The 22,780-nt window shown below is 38.5% G+C and overlaps 1 protein-coding gene across 2 annotated transcripts in view; it reads right to left on the bottom strand.

Annotated features, from left to right (window-relative positions):
• The window catches only part of ALKBH8 (alkB homolog 8, tRNA methyltransferase), a 70,621-nt gene extending 51,709 nt beyond the window's left edge, over positions 1–18,912 (bottom strand). Inside the window, exons 1-7 of one of the 2 annotated variants that reach the window (XM_060017189.1) lie at positions 18,791–18,912; positions 12,075–12,210; positions 8,371–8,608; positions 5,513–5,644; positions 4,377–4,472; positions 2,229–2,333; positions 1,044–1,114 (exon numbers count right to left, since the gene is read on the bottom strand). In XM_060017189.1, the coding sequence (XP_059873172.1) occupies positions 1,044–1,114; positions 2,229–2,333; positions 4,377–4,472; positions 5,513–5,644; positions 8,371–8,608; positions 12,075–12,210; positions 18,791–18,912 (900 nt within the window). The remainder of the gene's footprint in view (positions 1–1,043; positions 1,115–2,228; positions 2,334–4,376; positions 4,473–5,512; positions 5,645–8,370; positions 8,609–12,074; positions 12,211–18,790) is intronic. The other variant, XM_060017190.1, reaches the window with a different exon arrangement.
• Positions 18,913–22,780: the final 3,868 nt, after the last annotated feature.

Below are 22,780 nucleotides of genomic sequence, written 5' to 3'. Positions count from 1 at the left end.
GAACCTCCATACTGTTCTCCACAGTGGCTGTATGGTTTACATTCCCACCAACAGTGCAAAAGGATTCCCTTTTCTCCACACCCTCTCCAGCATTTATTGCTTGTAGATTTTTTGATGATGGCCATTCTAACCAGTGTAAGGTGATACCTCATTGTAGTCTTGATTTGCATTTCTCTAATAATTAGAGATGTTGAGCATCTTTTCAAGTGCCTCTTGGCCATCTGTGTGTCTTCTTTGGTGAAATGTCTATTTAGGTCTTCTGCCCATTTTTTAATTGGGTTGTTTTTTTTTTTTATATTGAGCTGCATGAACTGTTTGTATATTTTGGAGATTAATCCTTTGTCCGTTGCTTCATTTGCAAATATTTCCTCCCATTCTGAGGTTGTCTTTTCGTTTTGCTTATGGTTTCCTTTGCTGTACAAAAGCTTTTAAGTTGATTTCTATCTAAAATTCTATCTGCAGTTTGCAAGGATTGCTTTAAATCAGACTTTTGATAGCTTCTTTAGCAGTTCAAATAAAGTACAACTATTAAAAACAAGTCAATGAATAAACATGAACCTCTTATTATTCATTTGTAAAGATAAGGACATTACCCTCTACTACTCAAAGTTGTTGAAGGGACTGAATCATATACTATACGTGAAAAAGTTTATCACAATTCCAGACACTTACATTTTAGTTTTGTTTCTTTCATCTATAGCCTGCAGCTACTATCTTTAGCCACTAGATGGTAATGCTGCTACAGTAAATTATTGCAAAATGGAAGTCTGGATTTTATTTAACTTCTAAAAGTAAAATGTAAAAATTAACTTACAGGACTTTTCCTGGCATCTGATGAACTGATAGATAAAACTTTGGACACCTAAAAGAAGAGACTGTGATAATTTCACAGTCTGTAAGAAATGAAACTGTTAATGGTGCCTTTACATTTCATTTTTAAATCTTAATTCACTTGGATTAAGAAATGTGAGAAATCCTATGAAAAGGGCATTGTATAAGGTAAGGCATTTGTTGATAGCTAATAAAAATGTTTGACTATTTACCTCTGACCCCAAACTGAGAGAAACGATCTCATCCTCAAACGCAGAATGTGTGTCAATATGAGCAGGAATTCCTGAGATGGAAGATAGGATAACAGGTCACTTCATTTTTCCTTTTAGTAGATTTAAGACAACTCTAAATATAGCCTCATAGTATTAGAGTGAAAACATCATTTGATAAACTGGAACGTACTGTAATTTTAGTTAAAAGGAAACATTTAAGGTCAATGTGAATAAAATTAAACTAAGTCTAAACTAAAAATATAACTTCATGTTAAAGCACCATTGTGACCTGACTGTAAAATCAAGATTTGAGAGTCACTCCTTAACTAGAACATTTACTCAATCCCAGCCCAAGAGGAAGTGTGAAATATAACTAACAAAGTCATTTTGACCTCTGAATACTGGATTCCCAAGTACCTGTAGAACAAAAACAACAGCCAGGTGTGAAGACTAATCTTATCAATAACTAAGATATGGCTTCTTCCACCAGTCTCTCAATCTATGTTAAATGAGTATCTCTTACTTGAAAGGAACCTTGCTACATGGTGAGGGTACCTAAACCTAGTAAGACACAATCTCTGTCCTCAAGGAGCTTATAGACCAATGGAAAGACTGATAGGTAAATAAGCTATCATAAAACATCCTGATAAATGCAGAGAAGGAAAAAACGCCACAACTCCTGCCATTAATAAAACCCTCAATATCATTTGATTAGTACAAATATCAGACGAAGATGCTGCTAACAAGTGCAAAAAATCAATAACCTAAAGATTTTTTACTAAAATGTCATCCTAGAATTGTCTTCCACATTCTCGACAGAAGAGAAAGAAGAGCATGATGATCCAACCAGTTAGTCTTCTTCTATGTACCTGTAAATTATTTGATTTCTTCCACTTTACATGCCTCCTTTGTTTTTAAAGCAATCTTCTCCCTCTCTAAAAAAAAAATGTTGAGGGAGAACAAAAGAAAATCACAAATAGCAACTGTGTCTGTTTACACTTAGAGATGCAAATGCCTCAAGAGACTGAGCGGAGACTTGCAAATGGATTGAAATCAACACAGGTAACAAACATAAGCGTATTAAGAGTCAGTTCGAGCTAAAAAATACTATCTTTGATCTTAGAGTTATATAACCCACTTAGTTATGAAATATATGACTGGAATTTTAGAAGAAGAAATATTCACCATGCCCAGGTTCATACTGGTTAACAGTCAGTTGATCAGGTTTATGTTTAATGAAACCTTCCTTCAACCATTTCTCCAAAATGCTATCACAAATGTCCGGAAGACCTGAAACCAGTAATCATAAAGGTGAAACATATTAAAATATTTACTTTGCATGTTTTACCCAAGAATGAAAAAATAGTCACTATGATAAAAATCACACAGCTTTGGGGCTTCCCAGGTGGCGCAGTGGTTGAGAGTCCGCCTGCCGATGCAGGGGACACGGGTTTGTGCCCTGGTCCGGGAAGATCCCACATGCCACGGAGCGGCTAGGCCCGTGAGCCATGGCCGTGAGCCATGGCCGCTGAGCCTGCGCGTCCAGAGCCTGTGCTCCGCAACAAGAGAGGCCACAACAGTGAGAGGCCCGCGTACCGCAAAAACAAAACAAAACAAAACAAAACAAAATCACACAGCTTTTAGTTTAGTGGTCAGATCCAAACATAACAGTAAACTCACAAGCAAAGTAAAATTAAAACAAAATTTTAAGAATCTTTTAAAGTTATTTTATTGATTTTATCAAATAAAATGTACAAAAGAACAATTTTGCAGACAACAATTTTGGTATTTTGTAAAACAGAAATAAGATTATAACATTTATGATATTATATACTGGAAATTATCCTGACCACTTTCTTTTTTGTTATTTTAAATTATTAATTTACTTTAAATTTAATTATTTTAAATTATTTCTCTTTAAAAAACATGCTTTTCAAAGTGGAACTAACTTATTTTTATTGGAGTCATAAATGTTATTTCATGAGGCAAAGGAAATATTTAAATAAGATTAAAGTCATAAAAATACAGATAAATTTAACTCCAACGAACAATTCTACCAAAGGATTAATATCCTGATTATGTAGCAAATTCTTATTAATATATTTGACCACCCATTAGAAAAAACTGGTAAAGAAGATGAAAAAGAATTCACAGAAAAGGAAATAAAAATGGCCAACCTCACTAGTAATCAGGTGATTATAAAGTTAAAAGTTTTACAATATCACATGCTGCTAGGGGTAGGGGGAAGGAGGTGCACACTTCGTGAGAGTATGTTGGTATAGCTTTTTTAGGGTGCAATTCGTCAGTGTCTATTGACATTTTTAAACGAACATAACTCTGACACAATTCTAATTTAGTAGTTTCCCTTGAGCAACTCTTGCTTTAATGCATAAAGAGGTGTATACAAAGATATTCACTGCAGCACAACTTGTAACAGCTAAAAACTAGAAATAGCCTAAATGTCTAGCAAAAGGAAATTAACTGAATAAGCTATTATTGAACATTCAGTAAAATGAAAACCTATATAAGATCTCTAAGACATATTGTGATAATGTGGTAATATATGAATATACAATTTATAACATACAATGTAATACTACGTGTTAACACCTATATACGTTTACAGGTTATTTGGATGTAAACTCATTTATAAGGATTGAAATAGTATACACTAAACTGTTAATGGTACTACTTCTGAAGAGGAGTATGGGAGTATGGATAGTGTTCAAGAGAAATTAAATTTAGCTTTATTTATATGTATAACATTTTTAACACAAAACAACACTATTTAGTTAATTAAAATGGTTTAAATTTAATCAACTGTTTCATAAGTTTACCTACAAATGACAAATGAAAAATAATCTCAACCATGATATCCTAATATTATTAATATATTAATTTTTACCAGCCCTTATTATTTATTAACAGTTACTGGGTTTCCCTGGTGGTGCAGTGGTTAAGAATCCGCCTGCCAATGCAGGGGACACGGGTTCGACCCCTGGTCCAGGAAGATCCCACATGCCACGGAGCAACTAAGCCTGTGTGCCACAACTACTGAGCCTGTGCTCTACAGCCCACGAGCCACACTACTGAGCCCGCGTGCCACAACTAGTGAAGCCTATGCACCTACAGCCCATGCTCCGCAACAAGAGAAGCCACCGCAATGAGAAGCCCATGCACTGCAACAAAGAGTAGCGTAGCCCCAACTCGCCACAACTAGAGAAAGCCTGCATGCAGCAATGAAGACCCAATGCAGCCAAAAATAAATTAATTAAATAAATAAATTAAAAAAAATTTTTTTTAATGTATAAAAAAAACACAACAATTACTTACCCCCAGGTAATGGCTTATCTTTATCTACATGGTTGTTCTCATAGTGGAATTCATAGCCAAAATGCTTTACTCTTCTGTGTTTTAAGGATTTTTGAACTGTATGAAGAGAAGAAAGTAAACTATTTAGGAGAAAAAGAATTTGATTCCTCATGTATTTCAAAGTCAACTTTATGAATAAGGATTGGTTTAGTAATGGTAACTTTTGTTAACTGCTAAATTATTGTCTTTAGTAAAATGAAACATTCTACCTCATAGCTGCTATTCTTTTAAGTCTAAAATTGAAACAAACTTTTAAGGGTTTCACCCAGTCAATCTGAAAGAGCTAAACATGTCCACTGCCACTCATAAGATTGCTAATGATCTGGAAAAGAGTCAAAGTAACGAATTTGTAAATTTCTCCAGGAGGTTCTTACTACATTATAATGATATGTTACTGAACTGCTGATTCCTCATAGGAAATTTGTCTTAGGGTGGAGAGAACCAAATAAGACAATATAGGGTTGTCCCTGGGTATCCTTGGGGGATTGGTTCCCTCAAATACCAAAATCCAAGGACAATAAAGTCTCTTACATAAAATAGTGCAGTATTTGCATGTAACCTTCATACAGCTTTCACATCCTCCAGCATGCTTTAAATAATCTCTAGATTATTTACAATACCTAGTACAACGTAAATGCTATGTAAAATAGTTGTAAATAACAACGTAAATGCTATGTAAATAGTTGCCAACATGCGGCAAGTTCAAGTTTTGCTTTTTGGAACTTTCTGGAATTTTTCTTTTTTCTTTTTCTTTTTTTTTTATTTATTTGGAATTTCTCTTTTTTTTCCAAATATTTTCAATCCATGGTTGACGGAATTCATGGATACGGAACAGACAACCAACTGTATATAAAACGGCTTATAAATGTTAGTTGCACAAATGTTGACTAATAAATATTAATCAGTTTGGAGTTTTAAATTGATACCTATATAAATGCTATTTATTATTAATGCTCTTAAGAATTGTTGGTATGACTTACCTAACATTGTATCCAGGGTACTTTCAGTAATTTTGAGGAAACAGAGTTTTAATAAACCAAAGGAGGATAAGGCATTTTGCAGAAACTTTTAAATACCAGATTTAAAGTTTTACTTACAATTTTGATTGTCTGTATCTTCTGTCCAGTTAACACTTTCCAAAAGCATTTTCTCATCCTCAGAAGAAATAATGTCTTCTATTACCATGAGGCCTGGAGGCAAGGCTTGAAGCCCCAACTCTTTCCACTGTGCTGGGGAAATGAAATTAAAATAGTCAAAATACAAAACTTAAAGTTCTCATAGACAAATAATTCTGTCCAATAGCCATTTATCAGTTCATAAAACCCCAAACCTCATTTTTAGAAATAAGAATGCTGAAAGGCACACAACATATTAAAAACAAAAAATAAAGGCCAAGATAAAAATTATGGTACATTTTATCCACTGCAATTACCAATAGCAAATAGAACAGTATTTACTTAAATATTTTGTTTGAACACAATTAAGCCACTTTTTAAATCTCACTAAGAAAAAAGGTTTCTCATAATATCTACAGTATGCACCTCCATAAACAAACCAGATTCTAAATATTGAATAAAAAAATTTAAATACTCATTTTTGCTCCTATGGTCAAGTAATAGAAGAGTGTAAAACAACAGTATGGTGGTTTCTTAAAAAAACTAAATATAGAGTTGTCATATGACTCAGCGATCTCACTCCTGCACATACATCAGGACAAAACTATAATTCAAAAAGATACATGCACCCCAATGTTCATAGCAGCACTATTTACAATAGCCAAGACATGGAAGCAACATAAATGTCCATTGACAGATGAATGGATAAAGAAGATGTGGTAAATACAAACATACACATACACACACACACACACACGCACACACACACACACACACACACAGGAATACTACTCAGCCATAAAAAAGAATGAAATAATGCCATTTTCAGCAACATGGAAGCACCTAGAGATTATAATACTAAGGGAAGTAAGTGAGAAAGAGAAAGACAAATACCATATGATATCACTTATATGTGGAATCCAAAATATGACACAAATGAAACAGACTCACAGACATAGAGAATGCACTTGTGGTTGGTTGCCAAGGGGGGCGGGCAGTGGGAGAGGGATGGTTTTGGGAGTTTGGGATTAGCAGACGCAAACTATTATATATAGAATGGATAAACAACAAGGTCCTACTGTATAGCACAGGGAACTATATTCAATATCCTGTAGTAAACTATTATGGAAAAGAATATGAGAAAGAATATATATGTATGTATATATGTATACATACATATATATTCTTTCTCATATTCTTTTCCACACACACACACACACACACACACACACACATATATAAAACCGAATCACTTTGCTGTACACCAGACACTAACACAACCTTGTAAATCAACTATACTTCAATAAAAAATACATTAAAAAAGTACATCTGGACCTAATACAGGATTTCAAATAAAAAACACTCCAAAACTCATTTCATGCAATTTCTTACAGTGTTCAACATGCTGAATGGGGGAAAACCCAAGGACAATATTTTTTGATTAAGACTTATTCCTACAACATTGTAAAACAACTGTACCCCAATTTAAAAAAAAAAAAAAAAGACTTATTCCTAAAGCATACAATTTTCAAAAACTGATCACAAACACAAAATATGAAAAAATCTAGTTTTCAAAATCTGAAAGCTTAAGTCAGATTTAAAATTAAGTACATATTGGATTTCCCCAGTAGCGCAGTGGTTAAGAATCCGCCTGCCAATACAGGGGCCATGGGTTCAATCCCTGGTCCGGGAAGATCCCACATGCAGCGGAGCAACTAAGCCCGTGCACCACAACTACTGAGCCTGCGCTCTAGAGCCCGCGAGCCACAACTACTAAGCCCACGTGCCACAACTACTGAAGCCGGCATGCCCAGAGCCCATGCTCCATGACAAGAGAAGCCACCACAGTGAGAAGCCCGTGCACTGCAACGAAGAGTAGCCCCCACTCACTACAACTAGAGAAAGCCGGCGTGCAGCAATGAAGACCCAATTGCAGCCAAAAATAAATAAATTAAAGAAATTTTTAAAGAAATTTTAAAAATTAAGTACATATAGACACTGAGAATTATAACTTCTAAAATATATCTATAAAGGAGTTAAAGTTTCCTTTGAACCTTATTTTATAAAACATAAATTTGATCATATTCTACTCTCCTACCCACTCCCAGCATATCTAAACAAAACTCTTTAATTGCCTAAATAGGTGGCAAATGAATATAATAGGAGGAGATTAGAAGTCTAAGTTCATCTCAATGTATCTCATTTCCATGGCTCAGTGGTGAAAAGATGTAATAATCCCTGCAGCAATTCTGTAAATCAGTCTACAAAGCTTTTATTTAAATTAGTTAACTTAATTAATTTAAATAAAATTAAATTTAAAAACCAAGCAATCGTGTTGGACAGTACAGATATAAAATATGAACATATTTCCATCATCACAGAATGTTCTACTGGACATCGCCACTCTAAAGCTTTGGGGATCTTTGGTAGCTAAAGTTGCTCCTCCATAATCATGAACCTTGGCACGTAATCATTTGGATCACAATTAATTCCTAAGTGACTCATTGAAAGCTTCTGGGTAGACACTGTAAAATAAATTGGTGATCTAAATCCTCAACAATAAATTTTGAAAGACACAATTAGATAGCAGGGCTCCAAAATAACATGCATACATAATAAATGTATTGTTAGGTTGGTAAGCTATGTCTAAATCACCTCCCTTCAACTACTAGTCCCATGCCTGTACAAACTAGGCACTTAAAGAATGTTTGTTAAACAAAAAGGGGTTGCTTAACTGACATTCAATTCTGTTTCACAATAACTGAAACTTCCAACTGAGGTAAGAAAAGAAAACACACAAAAGCAAAAACCATTTTTAAAAAGATACCTGTATGATATACCTTTTTCCACAAAATTCAAGTACAGAATAATCTTTTGTCCTAAGTCATCCACTATTTCTTTTCCATTGAGAGTATCATAGGCTTTCTTGGATTCTTCTACAGTTTTGTATCTTACAAATGAGTAGGGCTTATTAGGTGGCATTAAGAGAGCATCCACCAATCCACACTTCTCTAACACCAGGAGCAGTTGGTTCCTACTCACTCGGTTACCCAAACCACCATTGGCAACAATCAGGCTCTAAAAAAAACAAAAAAAAGAAAGTAACATGAGCAATTGATATCAATCTGTTATTTTTAAATGAAATTTAAAAATAAGATATTGTAAATAATACTGATTTTTAATAGCCTTTTCAGTAAAATATTCATTTCTTAATGACCATATACATACAAATTAAAAGATAGCTTTCACTGCTCATAAATTTAACACAATGAAACAGAAAGAGGAGGCAGAGAGAAGAAACAAGGATTTACATAATACTTGCCTTTTTTTTTTTTTTTTTTTTGTGGTACGCGGGCCTCTCACTGTTGTGGCCTCTCCCATTGCGGAGCCTGTGCTCTGGACGTGCAGGCTCAGCGGCCATGGCTCACGGGCCCAGCTGCTCCGCAGCATGCTGGATCTTCCCAGACCGGGGCACTAACCCGTGTGCCCTGCATCGGCAGGCGGACTCTCAACCACTGCGCCACCAGGGAAGCCCAATACTTGCTTTTTTGCTAGACACTGTGCTATATGTTTTTACCTACTCAATCTTCATTAACATAATCTTCACAACAATCCTACAAAGTGGGTAATATAAGCCCCACTTCATACAGAAAGAAACTAAAAATCAGAAAAATGAGGTTAAGATGGTGATTAGTTGGAGCTGGGTTTCAAATTTACTTCTGTCAGTTTCCAGAATCCATACTTTTTGATATAACCATTATACAATGTTTACTAAAAACTAAAGGTAAAGGTACTGGCTGGAAGAAAAAAACAATTACAAGTTCTATTGAACATAAAACAGGAAAAATTTCCTCTGTTTGTGGGTTATTCAGTCATTTTGCAATTAAATTTTTTTCCTTTGTAAATATCATGCTTACTTCCTGTCATTTGCAATCCTGTTCAACTTTACTCAAGGAATTAGGTAGGGGAGGTTTTCTATTTTTATTCTGATGCTTATGGCCTAGTGCCATTATAGTCTCTGTACTTAAAAAACATTCTACACAGCATTAAGATCCTTAAACTCTGTAGCATAACAAAAGTAAACAACTGATGGCCTACACTCATCAGTTTCATCATTTATACCAGGTATTGGCAAAACTTTTCTGAAAAGGGCCAGATAGTAAATATTTTAAGCTTCACAGGTCATATAAGCCTCTGCCACATAGTCTTGTTTTATTCTTAAACAACCCTTAAAAATGGAAAACTCATTCTTATCTCACAAGCCAGATTTGACCTGAAGACAGTAGTCTGCCAACACCTGATTTATGAGTGTAGAACATAATGTTTTAGCTTCATATGCATAAAATGGGAATATCTAGAACACTGTTTTAAAAGAATATAAAACAATTATTATAAAATTGGATAATAGGGCTTCCCTGGTGGCGCAGTAGTTGAGAGTCCGCCTGCCGATGCAGGGGACACGGGTTCGTGCCCTGGTCCGAGAGGATCCCACATGCTGCGGAGCGGCTGCGCTCGTGAGCCATGGCCGCTGGGCCTGCGGTTCCGGAGCCTGTTGCTCCGCAACGGGAGAGGCCGCAGCAGTGAGAGGCCCGCGTACCGCAAAAAAAAAAAAAAAAAAAAAAATTGGATAATAAGTAAAGCTCTGTTCTTTCATGGGGCAGCCAATACTTTATATGTATGTAAGTATACACACACACACTAATAAACACATTAATACAATACTATAAAATATGATTAAAGCTTCTAGAGATCTGAAGAAAAAAGTCAACCTCAACCAGAAACAAGTTTCAGAGGCAGCAAAGAAACTTAACCCATTTCTTTTCTTACCACTTGTCTTCACAACCCCTGTAAGGGGAAAAAATGCCAGTTATGCTTGAGAATTGATGAAAATAGGGTATATCATAAATCTTCTGAATGCCTCACAGCCTCAGTGGTCTTGGCAGGAAGTGCGTGCAGACATTAATTCTAATCTATTATCCACTCCATCCTTTTTTGAGGGATTTGGTTTAAATTCTCTGAAGTTATTGGGTTTGTTTTTTTTTTCATGTATATGTGCTTTTATTGAAGGTGTACTTCAGGAAAGGAAAAATTCTCCATGATGCTGGTTTTTTTGGATGATACCTTACAACTGTTTCTTCAGTGATTAGCGCTTGATGAAGATTTCGCACCTGCAAAGCACACTGCTCGTCCGCCCCATCCAGGCACTCCTGCCCTCCGTTGCAGAGCCAGGCCACAGGAATGCATCTCCCACCACAGGCAGCTTGCCTCATCACGTTACACTGTATTTCATCGGTCATGGAGCCCCCGAGCCCCCAGTGTGGCCAGCACGGGTGGCAGGAGCAGAAGGAGCACCTGGCGTCTCATGGCTGCGAGGGAACAGTGCAGGAACCTGGGCGTGAGGCACACTGTGCGTGGATGCCACGGGTGAGAGGGCCTGAAGTTATTAATATTTAAGAAAATATAAGTCTGGGCCTTTTACCTGCTAATATTAAATCTCCCTAAATAGAGCACTCATTCCTAAACTATGATGCAGTACGGAAGACAGAAAAAGCATTAGAGAAGAGTACTGGTCTGAGAATCAAGAGGTCTAAATTTTAATCCCAGCTTCACCTCCTAAATTGTATGTCTTTGGTCCTCAGTTAGATGCTAGCTAAGCTGCCTTACTACTGTTATCCTATATCTTTACAACCAGAAAGAATATGATAAGAATACTTTACATTCATGTGGTATTTTAATGACTAAGAAGTACTATCATATACGTGTTCTCTTTAGAATGTAACAATCCAATGGAATAAAAAGTATGTAATACTATGTCCTTACAAATGAAGAAAGCTGAAGTCAAAGGGAACTGCTCATGTACAAATACGTGGAGAAGCTAAGAGTTAAAATAAGTTCTTCTCATTCATAGCCCAGGAAGAGTTTGTGTGTATGTGTGTGTGTGTGTGTGTGTGTGTGTGTGTGTGTGGAAGGCGGGTGGGGGGGTATCTATACATACATACATATATATCATTTAATCATTGCCCATAAGAAAATAAAAAGGCTTTGTAAATGAGGTCTCATAAATAAGAAATGTTTCACAGCATATAATCAAATACTTTATAATAGAGATGAAGTTAGGAATAGAAGAAAGAAGACTGCATTAGGGTACAAAAGATCTAGCTTTAGGTTTCTATTCAGCACCTTATATCAATGGACATATCACAACCTTTCAGAACCTTAGTTTTCTCATCTACCTCATAAGGATTTCTAGGGAATTAAATATAATAATGAATATAAGTATGCTTTGTAAACTGTAAACAGTTGTATAGTGTTATTGTTATTAATACAGAATTACAACTTCCTCAGTGGAAATTCAAACTATACTAGGCTATGTCCCCAAATAGAAAGTTAGCAGGTCTTATCATATGTATATTTAACACAGATCGTAACACATGATGGAACAATTATAGCCTTCTTCTCTGAGCAATTATTAAGAAATATTACTTAGAACACACTAACATGGCAATACATTTACATTCAAATGATAATAATAGTTTTAGGTCACCTGAGTAGCATAGGATACTGTCTCAATGCCTTCATGTCTCAGCAAAGTATGCCTGGCTTTAATCTGTTTCCTTAAGAACTTCTTCTCAGTTTTACTGAGTTTGTAATTACTTTGGTGGTTGCTGTCCATGGCAATACTTAAAAAAAAAAAAAAGTATAAAATGTCAACCTTAAAGAGTCCCAAGAAACAGTTATAATAATACTATTCATGTATTTTATAGTTTATAAATATTTCTATGCGATAATTTTTAAATGGTTACCATACTTGTCACCAACAAAGAGAAGTGAGAACAAACAGATGCATGGACAATAAAGGAATATTTAAGAAGGTAACAAAGAAGCAAGAACATCTAATAGCATCTCTGGTAGGTTCTACAAAACATGTCAATGCTTTAGTGCTATTAAGTGAGATATTTTCCCACATGCGTTCCCTTTACTTATGAAGTCCAAGGTAAAATGTGCCACAAACAAATCTCACAACATAATGTTAGGAAAGGAAAAAAGGGAGAAACAAACAGACAAAATTTACAGAAGAATATACAGTATGATTCCATTATATAAAGTTCAAAATCCAAAAGTAAGCCATATGTTGTTTAGAAATACATATGTAGCATAATGCAAAGAAAAGCAAGGAAATGATAAACGCAAAGTTCAGGAGAGAAGTTATTTCATGGGGGGAGGACAGAACTGTGATATGAAAGGGACACATAGAGGCATCAAAAATATTTAAGCTAGGTGGTGGTTTAGGTGTTTGTTTTATTATTTTTAAGCTATATGTTATATATTTTTGTATCTATAATTTTTAAAGTAACAGGTATAAGAACCCCATAGAATTGTGTTTTCATTTTTTTTGAAATATGTCAATCAGCAAGTAGTTACTGAGTGCTATTCCAAAAAAGGTCTTTGCACTATCCAAATCAGCACCCTACATTATGCTTTATTATAGAAGTCTATTTTATTTTGTTCACAGAACTTAACACAATTTGTGATGATTAATTTGCTGGCTTAATTCCTCCATCAGGATGTAAACTCCAAGGAATGCCAGCACACAGTAGGTGCTCAACAAAAATTTGTTGAAGGGATAAACAAATGATAATGAGTGAATATACACATGCCTACTTATGGTCTCAGCACTCTACAGCATACAAATATAATACATAGTTTATGCTTTCAACCAGTTTATAAGTTAGTTGAGGAAAACAAACATCAAACAATGAAAGAATATGACGTGTCTTTAGATAATTAAGTATTAATGGTCTTTAGATGTGATACAAATTAGAGACAAAAAAGATAAGATCAATGTCAACTGGAAAAGTTTGGGAGAACTTCAAAACAAAAGGGGACTTGAGCTGAGTATCAAAGGACAAGAAATATACAGTCACGTGGAAGGGAGGGTATCCAGTGAGGCAATAAAGAACAGAAGCTAAAAATAGAAATAGATGTGTCTGGCAAAGACAGTGAGTAGTAGACATAATTTTTTAGAGCAGAGAATATTGGCTTATCCACTGATTCCACTCTTCACCCACTTGAAAGTCTTCAAAGTTAGCAAATGAAATAAGTTTAAGAAGTTAAATAAAATTATATTCCAGGGACTTCTCTGGTGGTGCAGTGGCTAAGAATCCGCCTGCCAATGCAGGGAACACAGGTTCGAGCCCTGGTCCTGGAAGATCCCACACGCCGCGGAGCGTGCGCCCGTGCGCACAACTGTGCGCAAAGCCCGTGTGCCACAACTCTAGAGCCTACACTCTAGAGCCCACGAGCCACAACTACTGAGCCTACATGCCACAACTACTGAAGCCCACGCACCTAGAGCCCGTGCTCTGCAACAAGACAAGCCACTGCAATGAAAAGCCCGCATGCCTCAACGAAGAGTAGCCCCCGCTCACTGCAACGAGAGAAAGCCCACACACAGCAATGAAGACCCAACACAACCAAAAATAAATAAAATAAATAAATTTATTTTTTAAAAAATCAGGGCTTCCCTGGTGGCGCAGTGGTTGAGAGTCCGCCTGCCGATGCAGGGGACACGGGTTCGTGCTCCAGTCCGGGAAGATCCCACATGCCGCGGAGCGGCTAGGCCTGTGAGCCATGGCCGCTGAGCCTGCACGTCCGGAGCCTGTGCTCCGCAACGGGAGAGGCCACAACGGTGAGAGACCAGCGCAGCGCAAAAAAATAAAAATAAAAATAAATCATATTCCAAAATAGCTCTCAAACAGTCAAAACTCTAATTATTAATCTTTATGTACAGAGAAAAATGCTGAGACTATTGAAACAACGGCCAGTAATCCAGTTTAACTAATACATGGAGCAGATGTGATAGGAGGTAAGGCCAGTAAAACAGGCTGGCTGGACAGCACAATAGGGAAATGAGAGGCAAAAGGACTTGCAATAACCCTGCTTAACAAGTAAAAATGCTGGCCTGATCTAGGGTGAAGGCTGTATGTAGGAAGAAAGGAAATAGGGAGAGAAGGGGAGAGGGCAAAAGAAAAGTTCAAGAATAATCAATAGTCCTGATGACTACTCGGACATGAGGGAGAGAAGAATCAGAGATCAGTTACTAGCAGGACAGGGTCTGAGTGACTGAGAGGCTAGTGATGTCATTCCAAAACTGGAAAGTCAGAAGAGGGTCAGGAAGAGCTGCTCAGTAAGGGAGGTGATAAGTCAGATTTAGGATATAATGTTTGAAGTACCGTTCAGATACACAGTTGCAATGTCTGGCTGGCAGATGAAAAACATAAAGTGGAAAAATGAGAAGAAATGAGGTTAGACAGAAAGGTTTAGGAGTCATCGTTACATAGGAAGGGGACAGCTGAATATATATTTTTAACATTGCACTAATTATTTGTTCTAATGTTTGTCCCCTTCCACTGGACTATGAGCTCTTTGATGACAAGAATTAAATCATATTTTTGTTTCCCCAGAGCCTCCTTCAGTTTTTTGAGACAGTATAGCACAGTGTTTAGGGGTCCAGGTTCTAGGTTTAAACCTCAGGTTTACAATTTACTAGCTATATGACCCTGTGCGAGTTACTTACTTATTTCTGTGCTTAGTTAGGTTTCTTCACCTATAAAACAGGAAAAATAGTGCCTATTCTTGGCACATAACTCCATCCAAACCCTGCACTAAAAAACTTCACCAAACTCTAGCTTATAGCAGCATAAAGCCATACCCTAGGATGACCCCAGCTCCCCATTAAAATGGCTGCCTGAGAAAACTTAAAATGCTGCCTGGATATTTTACTATTTGTTCTAACATCTCCTAACAATAGGCCCCTGACCTCCCTTCTTTTTTAAAGCACTTATTAAAAACGGCTTACGGGACTTCCCTGGTGGCACAATGGTTAAGAATCCTCCTGCAAATGCAGGGGACACGGGTTCGAGACCTGGTCCAGGAAGATCCCACATGCTGCAGAGCAACTAAGTCCGTGCGCCACAACTACTGAGCCTGCGCTCTACAGCCCGTGAGCCACAACTACAGAGCCCGCGTGCCACAACTACTGAAGCCTGCGCACCTAGAGCCCGTGCTCCACAACAAGAGAAGCCACCACAATGAGAAGCCCAACAACGAAGAGTAGCCCCCATTCGCCGCAACTAGAAAGAAAGCCCGCATGCAGCAGCGAAGACCCAATTCAGCCAAAAAATAAATTAATTAAATAAAATTGCCCCAAAAAACCAGCTTACAGGGCTTCCCTGGCGGCGCAGTGGTTGAGAGTCCACCTGCCGATGCAGGGGACACGGGTTCACGCCCCAGTCCAGGAGGATCCCACATGCCGCGGAGCGGCTGGGCCCGTGAGCCATGGCCGCTGGGCTTGCGCGTCCGGAGCCTGTGCTCCACAGCGGGAGAGGCCACAACAGTGAGAGGCCAGTGTACCACAAAAAAAAAAAGAAAGAAAGAAAAACCAGCTTACAATTGTGAACATGTATCTCCTGCAACTCAGACATGTCTCTCTCAAGAACCTGAGAACCATTCCTTTGAAATGTTTTTTATTTTGTTTTGTTTTTTTCACGGCACCATGAGGCTTGCAAAATCTTAGTTCTCCCACCAGGGATTGAACCTGCGCCCTCCGAGTGAAAGCACGGAGTCCTAACCACTGGACTGCCAGGGAATTCCCCCTTTGAAATGTAATCATCAGGAAGGACAGGGCCTCTGTCTCTCAGTCTCTGTGACAGGATGGAATCCTAACTTTGACAACTGCCAGCTGGCCTAACTGCATTTACACTGACCCACCCTTTATAATTTTTTACTTCTCCGACTCTACTGAGCACCCACACACACACCCCCTAATCACTTCCACACAAATTGGAATGGAGTTTAGCTCTTTCTCCTACTGTCAATAATTACTAAATAAAGTCTGTTTTCACTGCTTTAACTAATGTCTGGCTGTGTTATTCTTTGACACTGTCTCATAACTTTGTAAAAAGTATTAAATACGTCTATTACTAAATTACTGTTAATTTCCAGAAGAGCCAGATAAGACTTGTTTAGGAAGACCAAGAAAAGCTGAGCACCCTCAAAAGAATTATCTTATTGCCACTCCATTCCAAGATCATCATTTTTGAAGTTAGCAATGAAGAACAGGGATGAATCTACTAAGAATTTTTTTCTAAATATGTTACATGAGCAAAGACTGCAAAGTGGAAGAAATGAGAAAAAAGATGATGCTGAATACCTTTTTTCAAGTCTGACACTTAGAGTCCAGCACCAGTAGATGGAGCCTCATAATCACATTTCTGTCATCCCCTTTCCCTTCTTCCCTCAGTGAGGCAATATTACTCCATGTGAAGAAAGACCAGTAGAGTCACCTCACCAAGGAATAGGCTGATACCAGCTGCTGAGATGTGGAGGTGCCCCTTTCTAACAAGGCCACTTCTCTGGCCAAGGGATTTCCCACAAGGGATTTGCACAAAGGCTTGCGTGCTCCTTGCCATGTTACGGGACTGTTATGGGATGTTACAGGAGCCAGGTCACTATTTATTAGAACACCAGCCATGCTGAGTCCAGCCTAAGCACACTCTCCATAGGATAACAAGGGTTTATAAATCACATCTGCTCTGTTAGTAAGTTTAACCCCAACACATCCTATTGGATATTGCCTAAATGGTAATGGTAATATGTGTGTCTATGCTCTCCTTAAATAAGACAGCCTAAATGAACCAAGCAGTATAGACAAATGTTCCTATGCTAGTATGTAAATTAAATTTAATTAATAGCAAAGATTGGAAACAACTTCAATTCCTATCAAATGAGCCCTGGTTATAAAGTACAGTACAGGCATACAAATTATACATACAGGTTTCTAGAACATACAAGATATCAGTGATATGGGTTGCCACCAGGAAGGGAAAACAGGTAGAGTAGGTACAGGAATGAGAAGCTCCTCTTTTGTAAGTTTTGAATTTAGCAGCTATTCAAATTGCATTACCTATTTAAAAAAAATTTTTTTTTAATGATTAGAAAAAATTGACCCATCACTGTCATATCACCTCATTTTAATTCTTTGAAGAATACCTACTCTATATTTTCTAATGCCCTCAGTAATTGTCTTTATTCTGTCTTCCTCCTTTAACTTACTAGGAAGGTAAGCTCTATGAAAGTAGAGATTCTGGGACTTCCCTGGTGGTCCAGTGGTAAAGAATCCACCTTACAATGCAGGGGACGAGGGTTCAATCCCTGGCGGGGCAACTAAGATCCCACATGCCGCAGGGCAACTAAGCCCTCGCGCCACAGCTACTGAGCTCGCGTGCTTCAACTTAGAGCCCTCGTGCAGAAAACTACAGAGCCCACGCACCCTGGAGCCGACGCGCCACAACTAGAGAGAAGCTCACACGACAAAGAAAGATCCGGCATGCCTCGACGAAGATCCCACGTGCCTCACCCGAGCCGCCAATAATAAAGTAAATAAATAAATAAATAAGAAATAAGAAAAAAAGAAAGTAGAGATTTTTTGGTCTGTATTATTCACCCTGTAGCACTCAGCACGTAGAACAGGACCTAGCACCTAGGAGTTACTCAATAAACGCTTACTGAGTAATCCTAAACTTATTAAACTTGCCATCTTACCTCCTAAACCTCTTTGCCAGGATTCTGAGCTTGGTGGCCCTCTTCAATGTTTTCATTAATATCTAATGTGTATCTCTATCCCTGCAATTTTCACATTATATTATAATTCCCTGTTTGTGTGCTGGGCTCACCCAGAAGGCTGTGACCTACTTGAAGGCACATCACTTGAGTGCCTAGAGTTCAGCAAGTACTCAGTAAGTATCTGTTAAATGAAATCAGCCCAAACTATAGGCTCACAGTACCACAAGCCCAGGGGTCTCCGGTTTTACTCAAAAAAGGGCATAGGAAGATTCAGCTTTGTAAGCTACCAGACCACCAGCAACATCCTTTCTTCACTGCATTGGCAGGGTCAAAAAAAACCCTAAAGCTAACACCACTGACCAACACTCCTCAGGTTGCAACCGCCTGTCTCCAACCCCAAAAGAAACAGAACATTGACACAGACACAACGTGAGCACCCGCAACAAATACAAGCACGTGCACCTCAAACTCTGACAGGACCACCCCATGCACAGACAACCTACTGCCCACGGACCATCCCTCCTCTCCCTGGTGAGGTCCGAAGCTCTTGAGGCAGATAGAGGAGACCGGAAGAGGCCAAAAAGAGAAAGCGGCGATTTGCATCCATCATGTCCGCCAATAAGAAGTGCCACAAACCTCCGCCTTGACTCAGGCTGGGTTCTCGCCACGCGGGTGCTCTCTCCTTCGGCAGTTTCTCCCACTCTATCCCCAGAAGCCGCAGAGGGTACAAGCACATCAACTCTCCTGGGCGCAGCCATGTTGGAGAAAACTGCACTACATTTCCCATGAGTCTGCGGGGAGATGACCGGCGTTCCCACAATCCCTTTCGCCTCCCAGAGCTTTTAGTGCCTGTTTCTCTGCCAAGAGTCTTTGACTAGAGAGGGGCTTGCTCTCCGTTACAGTGAAAATTAGGTTGACTTTTGCGAGGGGCATAGCAAGGGTTGTTAGTGCAGCTTATTTGGGGTAGCTCCCCAAATGGACACGGTCAAACAGGTTTCTGTCCCTCGGTCCCTGAGTAATGACCCCGTCCGCCTTGGGCTCTGTGCGTCTTACCTCCTGAGTCTTAAGGGAATGGGAGAGAAGCTTGGGGTCTGAAAGATGACACCGCATAGACAAGAGAGTGGGAGGTGAATATGCGTGAATGTGCCAGGGGAATGGTGAATACTACCGGGTGATAGAAAGATGTGTGGAAGAATGTTGAGGGAGGTAGGAGAGGAAAGATGGGCTGTGCTACATTTTAGAAGAATTTACGCCATTCTGCTCTGTAGGCCTAAGGGGATCCCTGAAAGAAATTGGGTAATTTGACCGGAGCTTCTGGTGGAAGGTAGGAGGAGAGACTAAAAGAAGACTAGGTAACAGGCTATTGCAGTGGTGAAGTGAAAAGGGAAAAGATTTGGTAACAGATCAGAAATAAAAGACACAGGAGAGGGTGATGATTAGCTATTGTTCCTGCTCTAACGTTGTTTGTGTGATATGAATGTATTATAATCATGCTGCTTGCATTGGATTATGAGCTGTGTGAGTGCAGGGAAGGAAACTTGGGAGTGGGAAGGAAATCACTTATGGTGTTGAGACAGTGCCCCCATTTGCACCCTACCACAGTGGACTATCAGTAAAAGTTAAGGTTGGCTGCTCAGGAAAAGTGGCATTGACAAGAGTGTTGTTGAGAGGATGAATGATTTGTATGGAGAAAAGATTAGAAGGAGGAAGGAACAAGTTGGGGAAGCAGATAGGCAGCCATTGCAATAGTCCAGTAAAACGAGTGTGAGACTGAAAATGAATAGCAAAAGTGAAGACACAAACTCAAGCTAGAGAAATCAAATCAACCAGATGTTGCAAACTACTATAGACGGCATAAGGGAAAACATGTTAAATCTCCCCATTGCATTCTTGCTTCTGCACTACTGGATGCTTTAAAAAAATACATTCCAGTAGAACTTTCTGTGATGATGGAAACTTTTTTTGAGTTGTCCAATATGCTAGCCACTAGCCACATGTAGCTTTTGAGCATTTCATATGTGGCTAATACAACTAAGGAGCTGAATTTTGACTTTTTAATTAATTTAAATGTAAATAGCTGCATTTAGCTAGTGGCTACCAAATTGGACAACAATGTAGAGACATGGATGAACCTAGAGACTGTCACACAGAGTGAAGTAAGTCAGAAAGAGAAAAACAAATATCGTATATTAATGCATATATGTGGAATCTAGAAAAAATGGTATAGATGAACTTATTTGCAAAGCAGAAAGAGACACAGATGTAGAAATCAAACGTAGGTATACCAGGGGGGAAAGGAGGGTAGGGGGTGGGATGAATTGGGAGACTGGGATTGACATATACACACTATTGATACTATGTATAAAATAGATAACTAATGAGAACTTACTGTATAGCACAGGAAACTCTAGTCAGTGCTCTGTGGTGACCTAAATGGGAAGGAAATCCGAAAAAGAGGGGATATATGTATATGTATAGCTGACTCACTTTGCTGTACAGTACAAACTAACACAACATTGTAAAGCAACTATACTCCAATAAAAATTAACTTTAAAAAGGGGAAAAAATTGGACAGCAAAACAAAATATCACCTTATGTCCTGTTGACCAAATTCAGTTTATTTCATCTCTGCATCCACCCTGCTTGAAGGTACTGGAGCTTTTAAACCTTTTAAATTTCCTGGCCTCTGTGAAACAATTCTCTCCTAGTTTTCCTTACACATTCTGATCACTTGTTTTCAGAGTTTTTCACTAGCTTCTCTCCTTTTTCCATGATTAAATGCAGGCAATCCTTCAGGTTTTGTGTTTGACTCTTTTATTCTACAGTCTCCCTATCTGGCTCTCCAGAATTTTAAAGAGATTTGTGACTCTTCTAATCTTATCTTCAGTCCCTGCTTCTCTTTAGGAGACAGTTTGATTTAGTGAAAGCAATATGGTCATTGGAGTATGACGTGAAGCAGAAATTGCAAAACAGCATTTACCTTTGGGGATTGATATAACAATTTAACTAACATATATAAAGTAGCTATTAAATGGTTGTTCATTCCTTTTCTACTCTTCTGATCCTGAGTTACAGGCCCAAATTTCCAACCACTTGCTGTCCATCCTTATTTTCATATCCTTAGGAAAAAGCAGATACATATACAAATTTTTTTTTAATTTGGCCACACTGTGCAGCATGCGGGATTTTAGTTCCCCAACCAGGGATCAAATCCAGGCCCCCTCAGTGAAAGAGCCAAGTCCTAACCACTGGACTGCCAGGGAATTCCCAATCCATATGAAATTTTGCATGCAATCCTTTTTATACAGGCCCTTATCTTTTGCTCAGAATATTGTGTGAATAATTTCTGCCAGAGAAGATGACTCCCTGAAGTGATTTCTAGCTACATTAAGACCCTGTTTTATTCATTATGTAACTCCAGTGTCTTCCATACTCTTGTAATAATAGAAATTCAATAAATGTTGAACTGAAAAGAAACCTAATTTGAAGGTAGAATTCATCTTTACCTGTGCCAAAAGCTTTACACAGTGATTTATAATAATTTTTCAAAGGTATTGAATGCTTACCTAATAACTCTTTCCTTAGTAAAACCCCAGTCTCAACTTCATGATAGGTGAATCCTCTTTGGGACTAGTGAGGTTGGCATGATTTTTCCATAAAGGCCCAGATAATAAACTTTCAGTTTTGTGGTCACATATTCTTTTTTTTTGTTGTTGTTGGGGGGCAGGCGGTGTGGAGTTACAATCTTTTAGAATACGAAAGCCTTTTGGACTTCCCTGGTGGCCCAGTGGTTAACACTCTGCGGTCCAAATGCAGGGGGCATGGGTTCGATCCCTGGTCAGGGAAGATCCCACATGACGTGTGGTGCAGGTCAAAAAAAAAAGACTATGAAAACCTTTCTTAACTCCATGGCTTATGCCAGCAGGCTTTGGCTCATGGGCTATAGTTTGCTGACCTCTGGACCCTCTTCCTGGACTCTGTAATTCTGAATACAGCCTCAAGGTGAAGCTAAGGTTGACACCACCACTGAAGACATTTATTATGAATTACAATATAAATTAATTTAATCAGATTGGCCAACACTACATTTTAAAGTGTAGAAAAGTAGAGATGTGTCCCACAGTACAGTTCCAGAAATCAGGGCTAGGAGCAACATAACATTTAGATTGCTTTTGGTTGCCAGTGACAGAAAACTGAACTGATTGCTTGTAAACAAATCATTACTTTTCATCAAATGACAAGCCATCCAGACAAAAGCAATCACTGGCATGGTTCTGCTATTCAAAAATATCATCAAGGGCTTCCCTGGTGGCTCAGTGGTTGAGAATCTGCCTGCCAATGCAGGGGACACGGGTTCAAGCCCTGGTCTCGGAAGATCGCACATGCCGGGGAGTAACTGGGCCCGTGAGCCACAGCTACTGAACCTGCACATTTGGAGCCTGTGCTCTGCAACAAGAGAGGCCGCGATAAAGAGTGGCCCCAACTTGCCCCAACTAGAGAAAGCCCTCGTACAGAAACAAAGACACAAAACAGCCAAAAATAAATAAATTAAATAATTAATAAAAAATATCATCAAGAGGACCTAGGTGCTTTCTAGTCTCCTGCTCCACTATCCTTGGTATGTTG

The sequence above is a fragment of the Delphinus delphis genome, chromosome 8, assembly GCF_949987515.2.
Source record: "Delphinus delphis chromosome 8, mDelDel1.2, whole genome shotgun sequence".
Lineage (NCBI taxonomy): Eukaryota > Metazoa > Chordata > Mammalia > Artiodactyla > Delphinidae > Delphinus > Delphinus delphis.
Note: the sequence above shows the minus strand (reverse complement) of the source record. Positions and strands in the feature narration are given on the sequence as shown.